The sequence below is a fragment of the Equus asinus genome, chromosome 17 (assembly GCF_041296235.1).
Source record: "Equus asinus isolate D_3611 breed Donkey chromosome 17, EquAss-T2T_v2, whole genome shotgun sequence".
Taxonomy (NCBI): Eukaryota; Metazoa; Chordata; class Mammalia; order Perissodactyla; family Equidae; genus Equus; species Equus asinus.
In genome coordinates, this window is record NC_091806.1 from 20,857,952 (window position 1) to 20,882,062 (window position 24,111).

At 45.0% G+C, this 24,111-nt stretch overlaps 1 protein-coding gene across 1 annotated transcript; it reads right to left on the reverse strand.

Annotated features, from left to right (window-relative positions):
• Window positions 1-7,140: 7,140 nt before the first annotated feature.
• LOC139040441 (ral guanine nucleotide dissociation stimulator-like) lies at window positions 7,141-8,953 on the reverse strand. The gene is made up of 2 exons (XM_070487212.1): window positions 8,111-8,953; window positions 7,141-7,576 (listed from the first exon to the last, which is right to left on the reverse strand). The coding sequence occupies exons 1-2, from the start codon at window positions 8,280-8,282 to the stop codon at window positions 7,335-7,337; spliced, it is 414 nt and encodes a 137-aa protein (XP_070343313.1). The 5' UTR covers window positions 8,283-8,953; the 3' UTR covers window positions 7,141-7,334.
• Window positions 8,954-24,111: the final 15,158 nt, after the last annotated feature.

A 24,111-nucleotide genomic window follows, 5' to 3' on the forward strand; every position in this document is an offset into this window, starting at 1 on the left:
TCAGCAACTAAGGAGGGAGAAATGGAGACATATTGGTCAAGGGGTACAAAGTTTCAGTTATGCAAGCTGAAAAAATTCTGAAGATCTAATGGATAGCACGGTGATTAAAGTTAACAATATTTTACTGTATACTTGAAACTTGCTAAGAGGATAGAATCCAGGTATTCTCACCAAAAAAGGAAGAAAATAGTAATTTGAAGTAAAGGATATGTTAATTAGCTTGAATGTGGTGATTATTTCACAATGTATATGTATATCAGAACATCAGGTTGTACTCCTTAAATACATATAATTTTTATTTGTCAATTATACCTCAAAAAGCTAGAAAAATTGAAGAGAATAAACAATGTACTAAAAAAGAGAAAAATATTTGTCAAGTAAATAAAAAAGATAACTTCTACTATGATTTGTTATACAAAAATTTGGGGAGACTATGCGAATTATCATGCAACAGGAAGAGAAGACATTTAAACTTTCAATGAACTTTTATATAAAATGATTCTTAAGCTTAAGTTGTTTTTCTTCAGGTTTTCCAGGAAACCAGAAATACATCAGAAAATAATCGTTAATTTTAATTGCTTAAGTCCTCTGGAGAATAAGGCAAGTAATTTTCTCTACAGTCCTGGTGGGACAGGGAGTGGAAGGAGATATAAGAGTCGGCAACTCCCATAGACTAGCTCTCCAGAGGCAGGAGAGGGCCTGCCTTTTCCACCAGCAGGTGGTTTGTAGCTCAGAGAAAATACGGACATTCTTTTTTCATGTGAGATATGTAGAAGATGCCTTAGATTCAGTCAGTTCCTCATAGGAAAAATCATTTGGAGAAACTTTTCAGCCAACTGTAAACATTAAGTATCTGGAACAGGAAGTACCTCTGTTTACAGAGCTTTGTCTGGAGAACCTGGCTTAGCTGAGCTCCTCCATAGCAGTGTCTGGAATAACTGTTTCCTGAAAGTGGGGGAATAGAAGGGCCCTGAAGGTTTTCAGTTATATGTCCATGAGCTTTTGTGATTTTTTTGGAAATGCTGTGCATGGGAGAATAAGAGGTATTTAAATAAAATAGAATTGAAAGAAATAAAATGAACCTTCTGGAGAACTATAATAAACAGGACTTACTCTAAATAAGATTGTAGACGGTGAAAAAAGAATACTGGCTCACAAGGGAAAAAAGAGAAAAAAAGGGAAGAAAGGATAAGGAAGAAGGTTTTAAATACCACACTTCACAGATTCAAAAATAAAGCAAATTGTTTAATCCATAAAATAACATCATTTGGCCGATAAGGAACCATGATATTTAATTTGCATATTAGTTTTAAGTTGAATTCAAACAGAAGAAATGTGAAAATTTACCAGAGTCAAGAAAATAAAGCAGTAGTTCTCAACTACAGGCAATTATGTATCCTCCTCGGTTCCCGAGGGGACATTTGAGAATGTCTGGAAACATTTTGGATTGTCACAACGGAGGGACTGGGGATTAGGGTGATACTGTCATCTAGTGGATAGAAGCCAGAAATGCTGCTATACATGGTGCAATGCAGAGGGTAGCTCCCCATCACAAAAAAATAGTCCAGGGAAAAATGTCAATAGTGCTTAGCTGAGAAACCTTGAAAAAGGGAATTAAGAAATAATTTTATAATATTGATCATTGACATGAAAACGTTGCCTTCTGATTGATTTTTAAATCCTTGGATATCTGAACAAACAGGGCCATTGAGAATTCTGTGTTATCTGGGGCCTCTCACCTTTAGTGATGGAATATCTGGAACCGTCTGGTTCTAGAGTTGCAGAAACAGAGATGACCTTACCAGAAATGATAGTCTGAGAAAAATCTTCATTATAAAGAATTATAGTTGAAGGGATTCCTTGCATGCTTGATTTACAGTATCAAAAAGAGGAAAGTTCCAGAAGAACTGGGATGTGTTCCTGACCATAACATTCTGAGTTGTTCTGGATATAGGATTGCCAGATCTAGCCAACAAACATACAGAATGCTAAATTTAGCTTGAACTTCAGATAAACAATGAATGAATTTTTAGTATGAGTCTGTCCATACTTATAGCAAAAATTCGTTATCTATATGAGATTAAAATTTAACTGGCGGTTTTACCTCGTAACCAATTTGATAAACCCCACCATTCTCTCTGTCTTAAGAATTCCTTTATCATAAATGTCTTTAGAGTGTGGAGATATCTTAACACTCATCTACATTCTTGGCAGGTAATGGGAGACAGAACGAGTATTCTTAGAATCTTACAGAGAGAGGAAAGAAGGGTCTGGAAAAGGGAAGAGTCTTTCTCAATGTTTAAGGGTACTTATCATACTTATTCCTGAACAAGGATGTTTCTCTAACTCCCATTCTCTACATTTCATCTTGACGTTGATCTTCAGAACAGCTCTGTGGCCCTCAACACATTCATTGGACTGGTTTTCACAGTTTTATAGTATGAAGATTGTCTTTAAAATGGTCAAAAGAATTAGCAAAAAATTGTGAAAATGTGGTCTTTACAAAATAAAAATGTGAATATCTCAATTTATCATGTACGTCAGAGCCTGGAATAGAGTGATGGGTACATGGCTGTGAATTTAAGAATCTGAGTTCTACCTGTAGGTTGATCATCTGATATCTATCTGTCACTGAAGAAGTCATGACTTATTCAGGCTTCTGTGTGCTTACCTGTAGAAAAAGGCAGTTCAATAGAAATTCTTCGTTGAAAAACATAAGTAATTATTTACTTTGATATTTGACTTATGTAGTCAAAATAGGAATGGCCATTAAAGTGCTAAACTGATATTTAAAATATGGATATGATTAAGTATACAGACAATTCTTTCTTTATATCACAATATATGCACATCTTTTTATAAAAATTCATTCCAACTATAGAAGTTATTTTAGATGCTTTGCCTGTCATTAGTAATTGTAGGACATAAAAAACATTTTCTTTTCATTTTTCTAGGCCTTTCTTTGTGCAATGCACAAAATCAGTGAGATAAGAATGTCTTACATGAGGATTTGATTACATGTTACCACCTAATTTTCCTGAGTTCATATTATTCCATTTGTAAGTCTTTAAAGTCATATTTCAGAACATGAACAGAATTAAGTTTTATAAGTTTTGAGGAAGTAAAATTAACTAGTAATTCTTTTCTGAAACATTAGATATTCCTATCTTGGATACATAACACCTAACAGGATTATAACACAGATCTATTTTGTTTCACCTTATGCTATACACAGGGGAGAGTGAAGTATGCTTCATGTGTCAATTGCTTTCCATAATGTATTATTTCCAAGACTGACTTTCAGATCTTACCATCAGGAAACATGTTTCTGGCAGAGATAAATATAACTGATGGGGTCAGACTTACTCTCTTTGGCTTCTCAGACTACCCGGCACTGCAAATTCTCCTCTTCTTGGTATTTCTGGCCATTTACAGCTTCAGTGTGATAGGGAATCTTGGAATGATTGTGATCATCAAAATTAACACTAACTACACACCCCCGTGTACTTTTTTCTCAGCCACCTCTATGTGGATTTCTACTATTCTTCTATCATTGTTCCCACAATGCTCTGAAGCTACTTGCAGAAGACAAAAGTATTCCATTTTCAAGATGTATGGTGCAATCCTTTTTCTTTTGCACATTTGTAGTGACTAAATCAATTCTATTTGCTGTGATGCCCAATGACCGCTTTGTGGCCCATTGCAACCCTCTGCTCTACACAGTTGCTGTGTCACAGGAACTCTGTGCCATGCTACTAGTTGTAGCATGTGCATGGGGAGCAGCACGTTCTTTGCTACTCACATGTTCTGCTATTAAACATTCTTTTCAGGGTTTCAATATAATCAATCACTTCTTCTGTGAGCTGTCCTCCCTGATTTCCCTCTCTATCTCTGATTGTTAGCTCAATCAGTTGTTTCTGTTCATTGTTGCCACATTTTTTGTTTTTTTTTTCATTAAGGTTATGAAAGTTAACATCCTTGTGAAATTACAGTTGTACATCATTATTAGTCATGTTGTAGGTACACCACTTCACCCCTATTGCCCTCCCCCCACCCCCCTTTCCCCTGGCAACCACCGATCAATTCTCCTTGTCTATATGTTAGCTACCACCTATGAGGGGAGTCATACAGAGTTCATCTTTCTCTGTCTGGCTTCTTTCACTCAACATAATACCCTCAAGGTCTATCCATTTTGTTGTGAATGGGACGATTTTGTCCTTTTTTTGGCTGAGTAGTATTCCATTGTATATATCTTCCACATCTTCTTTATCCAATCATCAGTTGCTGGGCACTTAGGATGGTTCCATGACTTGCCTATTGTGAATAATGCTGTGATGAACATAGGGGTGCATGGAACTTTTGGAATTGCTGATTTCAGGTTCTTAGGGTAGATACCCAGTAGTGGGATGGCTGGGTCATAAGGTATTTATATTCTTAACTTTTTGAGGAATCTCCATACTGTTTTCCATAGTGGCTGTACCAGTTTGCATTCCCACGAACAGTGTATGAGGGTTCCCTTTTCTCCACAGCCTCTCCACCATTTGTCACTCTTGGTTTTGGATATTTTTGCCATTCTAACAGGTGTAAGGTGATATCTTAGTGTAGTTTTGATTTGCATTTCCCTGATGATTAGTGATGATGAGCATCTTTTCATGTGTCTATTGGCCATCCGTATATCTTCTTTGGAGAAATATCTGTCCATGCCCCCTGCCCATTTTGTAATTGAGTTGTTAGATTTTTTATTATTGAGTTGTGTGAGTTCTTTGTATATTATGGAGATTAACCCTTTGTCGGATAAATAACTTGTGAATATTTTTTCCCAATTAGTGAGCTGTTTTTTTGTTTCAATCCTGTTTTCCCTTGCCTTGAATAAGCTCTTTAGTCTGATGAAGTCCCATTTGTTTATTCTTTCTATTGTTTCCCTCATGTGAGGAGTTATGGTGTCCGAAAAGATTCTTTTGAAGCTGATGTCAAAGAGTGTACTGCCGATATTCTCTTCTAGAAGACTTATTGTTTCAGGCCTAATCTTTAGGTCTTTGCTCCATTTTGAGTTTATTTTAGTAAATGGTGAAAAAGAATGGTTGATTTTCATTCTTTTACATGTGGCTGTCCAGTTTACCTAGCACCATTTGCTGAAGAGACTTTCTTTCCTCCATTGTAGGCCCTCAGCTCCTTTGTCAAAGATTAGCTGTCCATAGATGTGTGGTTTTATCTCTTGGTTTTCAATTCTGTTCCATTGATCTGTGCATCTGTTTTTGTACCAGTACCATGCTGTTTTGATTACTGTAGCTTTGTAGTATGTTTTGAAGTCAGGGATTGTGATGCCTCCGCTTTGTTCTTCTTTCTCAGGATTGCTTTAGCAATTCTGGGTCTTTTGTTGCCCCATATGAATTTTAGCATTCTTTGTTCAATTTCTGTAAAGAATGACATTGGAATTCTGATTGGGATAGCGTTGAATCTGTAGATTGCTTTAGGTAGTACGGACATTTTAACTATGTTTATTCTTCCAATCCATGTGCATGGAATGTCTTTCTATCTCTTTATGTTGTCGTCGATTTCTTTCAAGAAGGTCTTGTAGTTTTCATTGTATAGATCTTTCACTTCTTTGGTTAAATTTCTCCCAAGGTATTTTATTCTGTTTGTTGCGATCATGAATGGGATTGAGTTCTTGAGATCTTTTTCTGTTAGTTCATTGTTAGCATACAGAAATGATACTGATTTATGTATGTTGATTTTATACCCTGCAACTTTGCTGTAGTTGTTGATTGTTTCTAATAGTTTTTCTATGGATTCTTTGGGGTTTTCTATATATAAGATCATGTCATCTGCAAACAGTGAGAGTTTTACTTTTTTGTTGCCTATTTGGATTCCTTTTATTTCTTTTTCCTGCCGAATTGCTCTGGCCAAAACCTCCACTACTATGTTGAATAAGAGTGGTGAAAGTGGGCACCGTTGTCTTGTTTCTGTTCTGAGAGGGATGGGTTTCAGTTTTTGTCCATTGAGTATGATGTTGGCTGTTGGTTTGTCATATATGGCCTTTATTATGTTGAGGTACTTTCCTTCTATATCTATTTTATTGAGTGTTTTTATCATAAATGGATGTTGGATCTTGTTGAATACTTTCTCTGCATCTATTGAGATGATCATGTGGTTTTTGTTTCTCATTTTGTTAAGCAAGCCTAGACGTCGGAAATGGCAGCCAACCCACCAGATGGGTGTATCAGTTGTTGGCAGAACGTCTGCTTCTAGGGCTCTGTTCTACAAAAACAGATGTACATTCCAGTACAATTATGGAGTGAACAATTGGAGATGGTGCAGTCCTTCAAAGCCAGGGCTGCTTGGTAGAAGGTGATGTGTGGTCACTGAGAACGCACAAGGGGACAGGACTGAGTGTCCCTGTTCCTCTGTGGGACATCAGGTCCAAGGATAGGAAAGCCCTGGGCTCCTGCCCACCAAACCCACTCACACTGCTTAACACACACACCTATATACGTGCAGGCACATGGGTCCTCAAAGATCATTGCCCTGTAGAGCGAAGAGTGAAAAGATGGATGGCACTTGTTGTGGGCACTTATTTCCCAGTCGGAGGAGTGGACCCTCTTTCCTTACTCACATTAAAACATTATTTTAGTAAATGAAAAACAATTGTCAATCCAAATTCTGAAAAACGTAGATAAGGTATTTTATTCCTTAAGATATTTGTAATCAATCTAAGCGTGTAATATGCGATAATCATATTTTGTAATTTGCTCATTGCATAACCTGATCCGTGGCCCATCCAGGAAGGGAAACGATGCGAAAGGTGTCTCCCGGCCTCACACATTCCCCTCTTGGTTTCCACCTCTCGTGTCACCCTTTAAATGTGGTGCCTATCCCCAGATAAAGACAATAGTCAACATGGGGGCTTCATTTTTCATACATAAGCTTTGATGGAGCAGGGATTTTTCTCCCTAATAAAAACTGTTTTCTTGAATTTAAAAAGTGATTAATCATACTCCTCTGATATTACGTAGCCGGACACAAAAGGCCACGTCTTGGATGCGTCTGCTCAGCTAAACAGCCCAGCAGAGGTAAGTCCATAGAGTCAGAAAGCTCAGCGGGCCCCAGGGACGGGGTGGGAGGGAGGAGGACTGAGAGAAGAACAGGGAGAGGCCATCCCTTCCACGACAGTGTTCTTGAATGAGGTCAGGATGACGGTCGGGCAACACTGTGAGCGTCCTCCTGGCCAGGGAAATGGACATTTGGAAAGGATCCAGGAATGACATCCTGTTGAAGTGAACATCACAAGAAAAATTAAAGGCAAGCATTAAGCATGTGCAAGACAAAACAGAACTTTAATGAACTGGTGGTAAAGGGGAAGGGGCGGAAATCAGTGGTGGGACCACGGTGCAGGGGCTGAGGCTCGTTGCTGGGAGGACGTGAATGGTCTTTCCATTGCTTGAAGTGCAATCCAGGCTGAGACTCGAGGCGGCTGCGGCGCTGGACGTCGATCTGTGGCTCTGAGGTGTGGTGGGCACTAGAGTTGGAGAAGGGCGGCGATGTTCATCTGGGTTGGGATCTTTCTCAGGAGCTGGTGCTGCAGATCCAAGAAGAGAAAACCACATCCACATGACAAGGCACATGTGTGTGGTGACGGATTGTAATTAGTCTTTGGGTGGGGGACCTGCTGTAATCTACGCAGAAATCGAAATATATAAGGCTGTACACTTGATATTTATGTAAGGTTATAAAGTACTGTCACTGCAATCAAGAATTAACATGGGTGAATGGTGAAAAAAAAAGATACCCCAAAGTAACCATGCCACACACACACATACACACACAGACACAGACACAGACACACACACACACGGACAAACACACACAGGGAAACCAAACGTGACTGTCTTTCCATGTTCCTCCCACGGAAGGGAAACGGCTCACCAATCAGGGAGACTCAGTACACGAACCACCCTCCAGAAGGTCTCCCGTATCTGGAGTCCGTGGGAATTGTGATGGGAGCCAGCTCATTGCTCCCAGCCTAACCCCAGCCTCTGAAGGCTCTGTGCTGAACGGCCCGGCCACATTGCCTCCACACACGCCTGTGTCACACAGCCCGTGTCCTGCTCACCCTGACTCTCTGCCTCGCTGGGCTCAGGGTGCAGCAACTGTGAAAGCAGAAGGCGAGCTTGATGCTCCACCTGCGAGCCTGGCATGCTGAACGCAAGGAAGGCCAATACCCTTCTCAAGCTCGGAAAGTCTGGGGGCTGGAAAAAGTACTGGGGATAGGATTCCATCCACATGCTGAGAATGAAGGCCAAGGCCCTGAGGAGAGACAGGTGGGCAGCGGAGTCAGAGAACCGGCCTCTCCTTCCACACTGCCCTCCCAGGGTACCTCCGTGGGGGCCTGGGCTCCAGTGTCTCCTGCTCCTGCCTGTCCAGGGGCCAGTCCCACTTTCCGTGCGCGTGCGACCTGGCCAGTTTGGCAGAACAGGTCGCGTCTCCAAGGAGAGGCTGGGATAACACCTTGGAAAGTGAGAGCACTCGGTCCCTGGTGTGATCACCCATCCTTTTCCTCAGGGAAGCCTGACACAGTCCTCGAGTGTCTCCTGGCACATCCCACTGGGATGCCAGTCCAGGAGGGAAGGGCATGGGGCCATCTGCTCTGTTCTTGCACACATTGGTTCACAGTAGGGTGCAGTGAATATCTGGCCGATGAGGGAACAATGGCCTTTGTCTCCCGCCCATGCTTCCTACTGCCCTCCAAACACCTCAGCCTTTAGCTCCTGTGCCTCTGTGCTGCCTGATTCACTAGGTGACCCATGTGGGTGACATTCCCCTCCTGCTAGGGGCTGACACGGAGGGTATCATTTGGCCCCTGAGCAGGGAGTGGGCTCGCTGGGACGCAGCGGAGCCCCCACCGTGGAGGTTCTATGATATGAGTGAGCAGGATGCTCAGACACCTCCTGTTCTGTGTCCCACGATGGGGAGTGGAGGCGGGACTGGGATGGGCATTGGATGCATCTGGGTGCTGTAGGAGCATCCTCCACTCCCCCCTGGGCTCCCACAGCGCCCACAGCCCCCTCCAGAGCTCTCCTGGACTGCTGTCTTCTCTTCTTTGAGAAGCCGTCAGAACTCTGCCGGCCCGAAGGAATCACAAGATGTTGGGATGGCGGGTGCTGCCAGCAACCCGATCACAGGCCCCACACTCCCCTCACAGTGTGGAGAGGGGAGGCCCTCCCACTTGATCCAGTGCCCACTCACTTTTTCCATAGGCGGGTGGGCGCGTCTTCCACTCTACAAAAGAGGATGAATCTGTAACTAGAGGAGACAGGAGGGCATCACATTGACTGTACTGGATGGCAGCTGCCTGAGGAGTCTTTTGTGACTGTCTAACTCCTACCTAGCACGGAGCCCTGGAGGGCCGATCCAGCTGACCTTTCATAGGGCTCAGCTTCTCCAAAGGGCCGTCCAGGCAGGAGCTCATTGAGTCCCTACAATAGCCCTTGGTGGTTGTTCCTCTGTTCTCCCCATTATTCAGAGGAGCAAACTGAGGCTCAGAGAGGTACGCGGACCTCCCCAAGACTCCCAGCATGCAGGTAGCTGGAGCCGCAGAGTCCTGGGGAGGGCAGGGCACTCACCTATTAAAGAACTCATCTAGCACCTCTTGTGTGGTGGCCACATCTGTGTATGTCAACAGGAAGCTGTGGATAAAAGTGGTGTCGCACAGCAGGAAGGCGGGCACAAGGTGAGCCACCAGACGCTCGAGTGGAGTGTTGTGAACCGTCCACAGCCGGGGAAACGATCTCTTCTCCATTGTGGATGTGTCGAGAGCCTGGGGTGGCACAGAGGAGAGGCTCAGCGTCAGAGACAGCATCCTAGGTACCAGGAGGTTTGGGGCTGGCCGTCAGAGCAATGCCTCAAGCTCCCAGTGACTTCTAGCAAGAGGTGGGACAGGAGTGTCCAGAGTAGGAAACACTTCTGGTCTTGTGGGTAGAATCAGACAGGGGAATGAACGAATGTGTTAGTATCAGTACCAGTAGCAGATCAAGGTGTTACCGGAGAATTGACAGCACCTGTGTGTGTTAAGAGCATCAGCCCTGGGGTTTCTGACAGAAGAGCCCACTGCAGAGAGGAGAAGACGGGGGCTTTCCCTGCGGGGGGATGCATTGGGACAGGAGGACAGGCAGGACGTTCAGTGCAGCACTGATGAAAAGACAACAGGAGGTCCCACAGCTGTGAAGGGCTGAATCAGTCTCGTCCATGGTCTGCCATCCAAAATGTCGTGCAGCTCAGTGAGGCCCCAGCCCCTGACCTGGAGGGGCCATGGGCAAGTGTTCCTCAGGAGGGCAAAAGACAGAGCAATGCATATGTCCCAAGAGCCACACATCCTTTTGGGGAAAGGCATCCTTGTCCATCATGAGGCTGTGTGAGACATGGAGAAAGTGTGGAAGGATTGTGAGGTCATCATGGACACTTGGGGATGGGGTGAAAGAGGAAAATGTGTAGAAAAATGCAACGATCCCCTTGAGCAAACATGAGGTGAAATGGGAGAAAAGTCTCTTTTCTGGGATTCGTAGAGTTATGGTGACAGTGACTTTGAACGTGGCCAAGACAGGAGCTGGGCAGTGCGGGCAGGTTGGGGTCAGAGATGGGGAGACAGATTCCTTCTGGAGCAGGACTGGTACCAGGGCCTTGTAGGACCTAGGGTTGACTTTGGTGTCCTGGGGCCCTGGGTTCTGGGTGTGCTGAGCACCTGCACTCACCCAGGACCAGCGCTGGCTTGTGTCGGCCGGGTGCCGCATCATCCCTTCCTGTATAGTCAGGGAGAGGAAGGACTGATGTGTCTTGTCCTTTCCGACCTCCTGAGGAACAACCTGTAAAGACAGTGCCCGGCAGCCAGGCAGGAAGCCTCAGAGCACTGGCTGGCTGACTTCGGGGGCACTCACACCTCGGTGACTCTCTCCACTCCAGACCCACATAGACAGATGGCCAACAGGCGCATGAAAAGATGTTCAATCTCACCACTTCTTAGGGAAGTTGAAATCAAAACTACCACAAGATCTCATGTCACAGTCATCAGAATGGCTCTAATGAACAAGACAGGACAAAACATGTGTTGCAGAGGATGTGGAGACCAGGGACCCTGCCTACGCTGCTGGTTGGAGTGCATACCCATGCAGCCAGTACGAAAAACAGGATGGAGATTCCTCTGAAAATTAAGAATGGAACTACAGTATGACCCAGCTATTCCACCACAGGGTATGTGTTCAAGAATGTGAAAACACGAATGCATAAAGATGTCAGCATGCCTGTGTAACTTGCAGCATATTTGACAATAGCCAAGACTTGGAAGCAACCTAGTTACCCATGAGGAAAATGTGGCATATATACACCGTGCAATACTACTCAGTCATCCGAAAGGAGGAGATCTGGCCTTCTGTGACAGCATGGATGGGCGTGGAGGGTATTATGCTAAGTGAAATAATTCAGGGGGAGAAAGTCCAATAGCCTTGTGACTACTCTCATAAATCAGGGATGACGGCAGCAAACAATCACAGGAGATAGGCTTTGGATTGGGGGTTCCAGAGAGGAAGTGGGGAGGGAGGAGGGTGACAGGGGTGATTAGGCACATGTGTGTGGTGATGGATTGTCATTAGTCGTTATGTGGTGAACACGATGTCATCTACACAGAAATCGCAATATAATGATGAACCCCTGAAACTACGTAATGCTATAAACGAAGGTGACTCCCATCAGAAAAAGAATTGAAGGAAACTTGGCCCAGTTAAGAGGTAACTTGGGAATCCCCTTTCCATGGTGCCAGCCCTGTCCTGGGATGTGAAGATGGCAGCAGCACCAGGTGATCAGCTGTACACCCAGCAGTTCCCGCCAAGTGAGGATCCCCCCCACGGAAGGGAGAGGGTGGGGGCCGTTCAGTGGGGGCTCACAGAGGTGGCCTGAGCTGGATAGCCCGATGTAGGCCCCCTCGTGTTACCTTTGATGACCTCCTGGCAAACGGCCATAGGTGTGGCGTATGAGAGGTGAGCCACCCTTTAAAACGAGTAAAAAGGTTATGGCTCCAGGTCTTCTGGGGACCATAGACGTGGTAAGGCAGGATACAGCAGGAAAACATCTTTCCGTAGCAGCTGTCTCCAGCCAAGTGAGCTGAGTGTGGGGATCTGGGTGCCTGTTTACAGGAGGCCCCTGCACTGTGGGCATTGTTGTGAAAGAGGTTACATCATTGCCTGGAGACCACGGTGATCTGAGCCACTTCCCCTCATACCACCCATTCAAGCAGTCCTCTGGGCAGGGCACTGCTCGCCCACTTTTCCATGCAGTATCATATGTGTCCCCAGGATCCCCAAACCACCTGTCTCCACAGGCCTCCGAGAAGGTCTGGGTGCAGCCAGGGTCCCAGCTTTGAGACAGACGCAGACACAAGTGCTCCTTCTTCCCTGTTCCTCATCCTGGAGAAGCCATCGTGCCTCGTGGGGCCATTCTGCCTCCAGTCTGCATGGGGGGGATTATCCTAGCCCATACTCCTTGGAGATGCCCTCAGGCCCGAGTGGGAAAATACCTGTGAAATTGGAGGAGCGGTGTCCCATGTAGGGAATACCTCTAACCGCTTTTTTCTTCCTCTCCTCTCCTCCCCTGTGTCTGCCTCTCTTCTGAGCCCACCCCATAGTCCGTCCTTCCATCTAAAGTCTCTGTGTGTACGTGTGTGTCACGGCTCAAGTCCTGGATGCCCAGGAGGAAACAGCTTCCACAGAGGAAGGGATGGGCAAGAGCTTCCCAAGAACTGACGGTTTCTGTTGTCCACCGCAAAGCCTATTGGAAGGGTTCCAGTCTTGCCCTAGAATATCAGAATACTTCCTTCTGCTGGGACTCTTGTCTGTCATGTGCCGTGGGCCAGTGTTTACCTGTTTATGGGCCTCAGTTTCCCAATTCTCCAGTGTGGGATTGAGTTCAGAAGTGCATAAGCATGAGCTCAGCAAAGGTGGCCCCTGCTCCCTCCACCCTAGGCGTGACATGGATGGGGAACACTCAAGTGTTCGCCTGCCCTGGGCTCATCCTCAGGCAGAAACTTGCCAAATGCACGACCAGGCTGCCGACTTCTCAGTCTCAGCCCCCTGCCCTCTCCATGTCTGACTGCAGTTAGAGCAGCACCGCATTTTCACAGCGCCCTGAAGAAGCCTGGGAGCAGCCAGGGCCCCATCCTTGAGGATGCCGAGCTGGGTTTACACCTGGCTCCACCTTGAACTAGACTGTGATTCTGCCCAGGGCATTGAGCCTGTGAGGTCTTCTCCTTCTCCCTCAATGGCCTCCTGTGATCCCCTCTGCTCGGTCTACACATGCTGCTGGAATCCACTTCCCTTGAGTGTGGCCTGAAGTTCGTGATTCCCTTCTACTCGGTGGAACAGGGCAGAGTGATGCGAAGCCAGTTCTGAGACTGGGTCCCAAACAGTCCAGGGCTCTCCTCCTGCTCACTCTCAGCTGTTTCTCTATCTCTCTCTGATCCCTCACTCTGGGGAACAGGCCTGTGTGTTCTGGGTTGTGCTCTAGAGAGGCTGCTGAGGCCTGGCCCTGAAGGAGACCCACCGACAGAGGGGCACGCAGGCCTCCAGTTGCAAGGGGTCCCTCTAGGACCCAGAGTGCGCTCAGAGGGGGAGGGAAGCAGATCCTGCCTCAGTTCAGAGCACAGCCTGACTCCCTGAGAGCATCTGGCAGAGGCTCCCAGCTGAGTGCTGCTGGAGTCCTGGTCCAGTGCCACTGTGACATAATCAACGTTCGTTGGTTGAGCCCATAAAGATGGGGAAAGGTTGTCACACAGCAATAACAATAGCTGCCTAACGCTGTTGCCCTGCCCCTGGCCCTGGCCTTGGCCTCCGCTCTCCTCCCTCCCTGACTCTCCAGCCAAGCTCCTTCTAGCCACGCTGCCCTGCTCTCTAACCTCCTCTCTGACCAACCTCACTTGTGCCTCCAAGAGTCTGCACTGCTGGGCGTTCCTACAGGCTATGGAGCCCTGGATTGAGGCAGGGCTGGCTCCTTGTCATGCTGCTGCAAATATGAATGTCACCTCGTGGCAGCCCTTCCAGGCCCCTCTCCTTCTGGACCTGGCGCTCCATAGCAGCATGGGCTTGTTTTCCTGGTGGCGTCTGCTCCTTTCATTCCTGTGGTTTTCATTTCGTGGTTTTGGCCAGCTTCCCTTCCAGATCTTTATCTGGGGGCACGAGCTTGTCGGGTCTTTTCAGCAGCAGCACTCTTGCATGCTCGTGGCACAGGTGTGGAATGAAGATCCATCCCACCACTGACTGGCTCTGTCCTTAGAGCCAAATAGACTTCCATCATTTGGATTGTGCTAGGTGGATCACGACTAAAGTTAGTCCTGTGACTGAGACTTTTGCTGGCATGTGATGAGTTATCGAAACTCAGCCCAAATTACAGGAGCATAGCACTATCTATTTTCCCAGATACCAGTGCATGGTGGGTGTTCAGAATGGAGGGACCACAATCTTTCACATGGCCTTCAGGAACACATCGTTCTTCCATCGTGTGCCTTCTCCCTCCCTAGGACATGATCCTCATCTGCATCCATCAGCATGATTGGAAAGAACAGAAGGAAATTCACGCAGGAGGATGTTATCAGCCGGGTCCAGAGCGGCACCAGTCAGTTCCTTTTCTCTTCCCTCGGCAAAGAAGTAGTCATCGGCCACCACGGAGGCTGGACCACGGCATGCAGCCCCGTGCCCCAAGAAGTGGAGGATGGATTTTGATGGACAGTTGAAGTTCTCTGCAACAATGAGTCTCTTGTCTAGATTTGTTGTGTGTTTTGAATCTTTGTTGAGGTTTTCCCATATGTCAGGCACTGTGCAGAGTTGGTGGCAGAAGTGACGGAGAGGCATCTTGCCCTGGAAGGAGCTCCCAATGTAGAGGGGGAGATGAGTTTTGGTGTCAACGCCTGCCACCCGAAGTGCAAAGGAGAAAGTGAAAGTGCTCCGGAAGCTCCGTGAAGCATTCTAGATTTGGAAGCTGTCTAGAGCTGCGATCAATTAAACTCCACTTCCAGACACCATCCAGAGATGTTTGATAGAGGAAGATGATGACAGGGACAATGGAAACAGCTAGTTATGTACGAGACATGATAAGGAACACTAGGCAGCCATTGAAATCATCCCCTCAAACATTGGAAAGGGCAGGGAGAATTATTCATGTTCAGTCCAAAGTAACTGCCCAGTTAGGGTGATCCTGTCTTTAGAATAACTCGCAAATTTGGATTCAAGTATAAATATGTTGAGTATACAAATATGAGGAGAGTGGAGGGCAGGACCAGGGCCAGGGCAGGGCAACAGTGTTAGGCAGCTTTCTACTTCATAAAATGTTCTGTTGTTCGTGTCATGAAAGGATTCCCTCAATACACTTTGTGTACTGTATGAGCCGTGGAAACGCGGCTCACCGTTTTCTCCTCCGCCACTCCCAGACAAGCACCGTCGTAGTCTCTGCCTCTGTGAGTTTGATTGTTTTAGATAGCCCTCAGGAGTGGAACCATGCATTCTTTATCCCTCTGTCACTGTCTTCTTCCATTAACATAATGTCATCTGGATTCATCCACGTCGTGTCCTATGGCAGAATTTCCTTCTTTACAAAGGCAAAATAATATTGCCTTGTGCCGGTGTTGCAATCCAATGTACACATCAGGATAGATGCAGAGAGGGCTGATGGCCACTCTGAGTTTATTATAACCAGTGTTTCAACGTATACATAGCTTACAGCTGTTAAACATACACAGGTGTTCTGAACAATGTAATTTGTGAATGCCAAGAATTCTTAGTGATTTCTCAAGGAGCCCTCCCTCGGCCTCTGTTTTGATATTATCATGTTATTGCTGTGCTCCTATATTTTATCTCGGAGCATGCAAGGCCTCCTAGGCAACGGCCCCTCTTGCGCCTGATATTGTGTCTCTGTCTGTGCCCCCGGGCGACTGGTGCCTGGCTTGGGTTGCCTCCCCCTGGAGGTCTTACCCATCATTGTCTAACTGGCCTTCTCACCTCCGGGTCACAGTTTGTTGGCAAGCCTTTTCCAGTGATTATTAACGCTTCCTACGTCAGGGGCGGCTACACCTTCTAAGTCTGTGCCCCAGTTTCTGTACCCCTTCATCCGTGGACAGACACTTAGGTCGTTTCTACAGCTTGGCTCTTGTGAACGACACTGCCAAGAACATGGGAGTGCCTGTGTCCCTTCAGGTTCCTGTTTGGAATTTGGAGGATATATACCTAAGAATGGAATTAGTGGAGTGTATGTGATTTCCAGGTTGAATCCTTCTGGGGAATCTCCATAGAGTTTCCTATAGCAGCTGCACAATGTTACCTTTAGCACGACAGGATACACCAGGGTTCCAATGTCTTCACATGCTTGCCAACACTATCTTTTGCACGAGTGTGTGATGAGAGCCATGGTAACAGGTGTGACGTGACATCTCGTTTTGATTTGCACTTGTTTATGGTGGGTGATGGATGTTCAACATCTTTTCCTAGACTTTGGCCACTGACCTGTCTTCTTTGGAGAAACCTCTGTTCAAGTTGCTTTGCCCATTTTTCAGTGAGGTAAATTTATTTCTTTGGGTTTTGGGTTGTATGAGTTTCTCACATATTCTAGATGTTCACCCCTTAGCAGAAATGTGACTTGCAAATATCTTCTGTCATTCTGTAAGTGGCCTTTTCCTCCTTTCTAAGAAATTGTTCCAGCTCAATTGTGATTTAATGGACACATAACATTGTCTAAGCTTGTGGAGTACAATGTCATACTTTAGGATACATCAATACTGGGACTGTATTTCTGTAATAAAGATAGGTAACACTTCCATTACCTCAGAGGGTAAAAACTGTGTGTGTGTGTGTGTGTGTGTGTGTGTGTAGTGAAACCGCTGTGGCACTGCCCCAGCCCATGGCAGCCCTTCTGCGTGGTCCCCCTGCTCTCCAGCCTTGCTTATTCCCTGTCCAGAGGAGCTCCTCTCCCTCCCTCCAGGGAAGGTGCTGTTTCCTCTCTGTGACGACCTATGGTCTCTGACTGGGGGGCTCCATCCTGTGTCAGAGAAGAGAGAGATTGCTGCCCATGGCCTGCCCCACAGCCTCGGAGGAAGTGGACCCCGCATAAGCTGACTTGGAAGGAGGGGAGGGCTCCCCACTTCCCTTCCTTTAGACTGTTTAGCAGGAAGCAGAGTCCCCTCCCTTGCACATACTGAATGTGAGGGACCCCAAGGTGGGCTGTCGCGGCAGGGGGACAGGGCGTTGCTGGTGGAGGAGGCTGAGGGGTGTTTCTCGGGCTCTGCCCAGGGCAAAAGGCCCTGACCGAGGCTCTCCCCAGCCCGCAGCTCCAGCAGCCCCTGCTCTGCTTCCTAAAGGTCTCCTTTGCTCACACAAGCTCAAGTGTTGTTGGTGATGCAACTCAAAGCTTTATCTGGATGGACACCTTCAAGGGCACATCGATGTGGCCCTGACCTGCCCATAGAGGTTTCTTCCTGAGAAGGGGACTAAGACAGGGGAGAGATTGGTGCAGAAAGGAGTGGCCTGGCCTACAGTCTCCTTTGGCTGGGAAGCAGGGCCTGGCTGCCCTACCTAGAAGCTGAATCGTGGAGGATGTGTGCCGGGCTGGCTGAGGGGCCCTGGGCCGGGGGTGTGTCGTGGGAAGGGGCTTGGCAGAAGAGTGTTCCGGGACTTGGGGCAGAAGATGCTGTAGGGGGGGATACCTGAGGGAGGGTGTTCGGCCGGCCCTTCTCGGCTCCATGGGCCACTCCCAGAGACCCTGATGGCCTGACTCCTGTCTTGTCAGCCTCCCCCTTCAGGTGCCACCTCCAATGTCTCTGGAGTCCCTGCTTTCCCAAACAAGCCTCAAACGTGGGAGCTGGACCCATGGCCGTGGGGTTAAGTTCCTGCCGTCCGCTTTGTGGCCCAGGGTTCGGATTCTGGGCTTGGACGTCGCACCGCTCATTAGGCCATGTTGACTCTGTGTCCCACATGCCCCAACTAGAAGGAGTCACAATTAAAAACTATACAGCTATGTCTTGGGGCGATTTGGGGAGAATTAACAAAGACTCAAACTCGATGAAGCAAGCGTAGATCTCAGAAATAGCAGCCAAACCCTGAAATGAGTAGATCCATGGTGGCAGAATGTCTGCTTTTAGGTCTCTGTTCTACAAAAACAGAGATGCATGGACGCACATGGACCTTTCAGTATGATTATGGAGTGAACATATGGAGATGGGCCAATCCTTCAAAGCCGGGGCTGCTTGGTAGAAGGCGATGTGTGGCCACTGAGAACGCACAGGGGGACAGGACTGAGTGTCCCTGTTCCCCTGTGGGACATCAGGTCCTAGGATAGGAAAGCCCTGGGCTCCTGCCCACCAAACCCACTCACACTGCTTAACACACACACCTATATACGTGCAGGCACATGGGTCCTCAAAGATCATTGCCCTGTAGAGCGAAGAGTGAAAAGATGGATGGCACTTGTTGTGGGCACTTATGTCCCAGTCGGAGGAGTGGACCCTCTTTCCTTACTCACATTAAAACATTATTTTACGAAATGAAAAAGAAATCATCAATCCAAATCCTGAGAAACGTAGGTAAGGTATTTTATTCCTTAAGATAGTTGTAACCAATCAAAGCGTGTAATATGCGGTAAACATGTTCTGTAATTTGCACGTTGCATCAACTCAACCGTGGCCCATCCAGGAAGGAAAACGATGTGAAAGGTGTCTCCCGGCCCCACACATTCTCCTCTTGGTTTCCAGCTCTCATGTCACCCTTTAAATGTGGTGCCTATCCCCAGAAAAAGACAATAGTCAACATGGGGGCTTCATTTTTCATACATAAGCTTTGATGGAGCAGGGATTTTTCTCCCTAATAAAAACTGTATTTTTAATTTAAAATGTGATTAACCATACTCCTCTGATATTATGTAGCCGGACACAAAAGGCCACGTCTTGGATGCATCCGCTCAGCTGAACAGCCCAGCAGAGGTAAGTCCATAGAGCCAGAAAGCTCAGCAGGCCCCAGGGACGGGGTGGGAGGGAGGAGGGCTGAGAGACGAACAGGGAGAGGGCTTCCCTTCCACGACAGTGTTCTTGAATGAGGTCAGGATGACGGTTGGGCAACACTGTGAGCGTCCTCCTGGCCAGGGAAATGGACGTTTGTTTTTTTTAATTAAGATTAGGATAGTTCACAACCTTGTGAAATTTCAGTTGTACATTATTTTTAGTCACGTTGTAGGTACACCACTTCACCCTTTGTGCCCTCTCCCCACCTCCCCTTTGCCCTGGTAACCACCGATCAGTTCTCCTTGTCTATATGTTAACTTCCACCTATGAGTGGAGTCATACAGAGTTCATCTTTCTCTGTCTGGCTTATTTCACTTAACGTAATACCCTCAAGGTTCATCCATGTTGTTGTGAAAGGGACGATTTTGTACTTTTTATGGCTGAGTAGTATTCCGTTGCATATACATAGCATATTGTCTTTATCCAATCGTCAGTTGCTGGGCACTTAGGTTGCTTCCATGACTTGGCTATTGTAAATAATGCTGCGCTGAACATAGGGGTGCATGGGACTTTTGGAATTGCTGATATCACGTTCTTTGGATAGATACCCGGTAGTTGGATGGCTGGGTCATAAGGTATTTCTATTTTTAAGTTTTTGAGAAATCTCCATAGTGTTTTCCATAGTGGCTGCACCAGTTTGCATTCCCACCAACAATGTATGAGGGTTGCTTTTTCTCCACAACCTCTCCACCATTTGTCACTCTTGGTTTTGGATATTTTTGCCATTCTAACTGGTGTAAGGTGATATCTTAGTGTAGTTTTGATTTGCATTTCCCTGATGATTAGTGATGATGAGGATCTTTTCATGTGTCTATTGGCCATCCGAATATCTTCTTTGGAGAAATGTCTGTTCAAGTCTCCTGCCCATTTTTTGATGGGGTTGTTTGATTTTTTTGTTGTTGAGCTGTGTGAGCTCTTTGTATATTATGGAGATTAACCCTTTGTCGGATAAGTAACTTGTAAATATTTTTTCCCAATTAGTGGGCTGTTTTTTTGTTTCAATCCTGTTTTCCCTTGCCTTGAAGAAGCTCTTTAGTCTGATGAAGTCCCATTGTTTATTCTTTCTATTATTTCCCATGTCTGAGGAGTTATGGTGTCCGAAAAGATTCTTTTGAAACTGATGTCAAAGAGTGTACTGCCTATATTCTCTTCTAGCAGACTTATTGTTTCAGGCCTAATCTTTAGGTTTTTGATCCATTTTGAGTTTATTTTGGTGAATGGTGAAAAACAATGGTCAATTTTCTTTCTTTTACATGCGGCCGTCCAGTTTTCCGAGCACCGTTTGTTGAAGAGACTTTATTTTCTCCATTGTAGGCTCTCAGCACCTTTGTCGAAGATTAGCTGTCCATAGATGTGTGATTTCATTTCTGGGCTTTCAATTCTGTTCCATTGTTCTGTGCACCTGTTTTTGTACCAGTACCATGCTGTTTTGATTACTGTAGCTTTGTAGTATGTTTTGAAGTCAGGGATTGTGATGCCTCCGGCTTTGTTCTTCTTACTCAGGATTGCTTTAGCAAATCGGGGTCTTTTGTTGCCCCATATGAATTTTAGGATTCTTTGTTCATTTTCTGTAAAGAATGTCATTGGGATTCTGATTGGGATAGCATTGATTCTGTAGATTGCTTTAGGTAATATGGACATTTTAACTATTTATTCTTCCAATCCATGTGGATGGAATGTCTTTCCATCTCTTGATGTCATCATCAATTTCGTTCAAGAAAGTCTTGTAGTTTTCGTTGTATAGATCTTTCACTTCCTTGGTTAAATTTATGCCAAGGTATTTTATTCTTTTTGTTGCGATTGTGAATGGGATTGAGTTCTTGAGTTCTTTTTCTGTTAGTTCATTGTTAGCATATAGAAATGCTACTGATTTATGTATGCTGATTTTATACCCTGCAACTTTGCTGCAGCTGTTGATTGTTTCTAATAGTTTTCCTATGGATTCTTTGGGGTTTTCTATGTATATGATCACATCGTCTGCAAACAGCAAGAGTTTTACTTCTTCATTGCCTATTTGGATTCCTTTTATTTCTTTTTTCTGCCAAATTGCTGTGGCCAACACCGCCAGTACTATGTTGAAAAAGAGTGGTGAAAGTGGACACCCTTGTCTCGTTCCTGCTCTCAGAGGGATGGCTTTCAGTTTTTGCCCCTTAAGTATGATGTTGGCTGTGGGTTTGTCATATATGGCCTTTATTATGTTGAGGTAGTTTCCTTCTATACCCATTTTATTGAGGGTTTTTATCATAAATGGATGTTGGATCTAGTCAAATGCTTTCTCTGCATCTATTGAGATGATCATGTGGTTTCTCTTTCTCATTTTGTTAACGTAGTGTATCACGTTGATTGACTTGAGGACGTTGAACCATCCCTGTGTCCCTGGTATAAATCCCACTTGATCATGGTGTATAATCTTTTTGATATATTGCTGTATTCGGTTTGCCAAAATTTTGTTGAGGATATTTGCGTCTTTGTTCATCAGTGATATTGGCCTGCAGTTTTCCTTCTTTGTGTTGTCCTTGTCAGGTTTGGGGCTCAGGGTGATTTTGACTTCATAGAATGTATTAGGGAGTGCTCCATCTTCCTCTATTTTCTGGAATAGTTTGAGAAGGATAGGTATTAAATCTTCTTTGAATGTTTGGTAGAATTCTCCAGAGAAGCCGTCTGGTCCTGGACTCTTATTTTTGGGGAGGTTTTGGATTACCGTTTCTATTGACTTACTTGTGATTGGTCTATTCTGATTCTCTATTTCTTCCTGATTCAGTTTGCAGAGGTTGTAAGACTCTAGGAATTTATCCATTTCTTCTAGGCTGTTCAATTTGTTGGCATATAGTTTTTCATAGTATTCTCTTATCATCCCTTGTATTTCTTTGGTATCTGTTGTGATTTCTCCTCTCTCCTTTCTAATTTTCTTTATTTGAGACTTCTCTCTTTTTTTCTTAGTGAGTCTGACTAAGGGTTTGTCGATTTTGTTAATTTTGTCAAAGAACCAACTCTTTGTTTCATTGATCCTTTCTCCTGTCTTTTTTGTTTCAATGTTGTTTATTTCTGCTCTAATTTTCATTATTTACCTCCTTCTACTGACTTCGGGCTTTGTTTGTTCTTCTTTTTCTAATTCTGTTAGGTGTCGTTTGAGGTTGCTTATGTGAGATTTTTCTTGTTTATTGAGGTGAGCCTGTATTGCGATGAATTTCCCTCTTAGGACTGCTTTTGCTGTGTCCCAAATGAGTTGGTATGGCATGTTTTCATTTTGATTTGTCTCCAGATAACATTTGATTTCTTCAGTTTCTTCAATAATCCATTTTTCGTTCAGTAGCATGTTGTTTTGTCTCCACATTTTTGCCCCTTTCCCAGATTTATTCTTGTAGTTGATTTCTAGTTTCATAGCATTATGATCAGAAAATATGCTCGATATTATTTCAACCCTCTGAATGTATTGATGGTTGCTTTGTTTCCCAAGATATGGTCTATCCTTGAGAATGTTCCCTGCGCACTTGAGAAGAATGTGTAACCTGCTAGTTTTGGATGAAGTGTTCTATATATATATATCTATTAAGTCCATCCGGTCTAATTTTTCATTTAATTCTATAATGTCCTTGTTGATTTTCTGTCTGGATGATCTATCCATTGATGTTAATGGGGTGTTGAGGTCCCCTACTATTATTGTATTGTTGTTGATGTCTCCTTTTAGTTTTGTTAAGAGTTGCTTTACAAACTCGTGCTCCTGTGTCGGATGCATATATATTTATGTGTTATGTCATCTTGGTGTAGTGTCCCTTTTATGATCATATACTGCCCGTCTTTGTCTTTCTTTATCTGTTTTGCTTTGAATTCTACTTTGATATAGCGACACCTGCTTTCTTTTGTTCATTCTTAGCTTGGAGTATCGTCTTCCATCCCTTCACTCTGAGTCTGTGTTTGTCTTTGGGGCTGAGGTGTGTTTCCTGGAGGCAGGATATTGTTGGGTCTTGTTCTTTGATCCATCCTGCCACTCTGTGTCTTTTGATTGGAGAGTTCAATCCATTTACATTTAGAGTGATTATTGAAATGGGAGGGCCTATCGCTGCCATTTTATCACTTGTTTTCCTGTTCTCTTGCATTTTCTTTGTTTCTCGTCCCATGATTTTTAGATTACTCATTCAGGTATGTAAATTTCTGTATTGGCTTTCTTCTTATTTGTAATTTGTGTCTTTATTCTTGTTATTTGTTTAGTGGTTACCAGGTGGCTTGTCTGAAACATCTCATAGATGAGATAGTCCATTTTCTGATAGCCTCTTATTTCCTTGAATTAAAACATCCCATCCCTTTTCTCTTCCCCTTCTAGGTTGTTGTCGTCAGATTTTTTTTCCTCTTCCTTCTTGTGTTGTGAGTTTGTGGTTAAAACGACAGGATTATATTTATTCTTGGTGTTTCCCTTCCTTTTATCTTTAATGTTTTATTTAACATTTGCTAACCTGTTCTGATGGAGAGCTGCTACTTTTTGTTATTGTCCTTCTACTTATCTCCTTTGCTCTTGGTTTTGTAACCCCTTTCCTTTTTTTTATTTTTCGGGTATGAGGGTCTTCCTGAGCATTTCTTGAAGAGGAGGTCTTGGGACAATGAATTCCCTTAACTTTTGTTTATCTGGGAAAGATTTTATTTCTCCATCGTATTTGAAGGCTATTTTCACTGGGTAGAGTATTCTTGGCTGCAGGTTTTTATCCTTCAGAGTTTTGAATATATCAGTCCGCTCTCTTCTAACCTGGAAGGTAGCTGCTGAGAAATCTGCTGATAGCCTTATGGGGTTTCTTTTGTAGGTTATTTTCTTCTACCTGGCTGCCCTTAGTATTTTCTCTTTGTCGTTGACTTTTGCTAGCTTCACTACTATATGCCTTGGGGTTGGTCTTCTTACATTGATAAAGTTTGGAGATCTGTTGGCTTCTGTCACACGAAGTTCCATCTCTCTCCCAAGGTTTGGAAAGTTCTCAGCCATTATTTCTTTGAGTGGGCTTTCTGCCCGCTTCTCCTTTTCTTCTCCCTCTGGTGTACCTATAATCCTT

What these genes read in the sequence shown, in the direction of transcription:
- LOC139040441 (XM_070487212.1), bottom strand. Translation starts at nt 8,282, where the DNA reads ATGTGGATGGAATCCTATCCCCAGTACTTTTTCCAGCCCCCAGACTTT. An exon ending in CAGCGAGGCAGAGAGTCAGG is followed by an intron (nt 7,577 to 8,110) that starts GTGAGCAGGACA and finishes TTGGATCTGCAG; the next exon opens with CACCAGCTCCTGAGAAAGAT.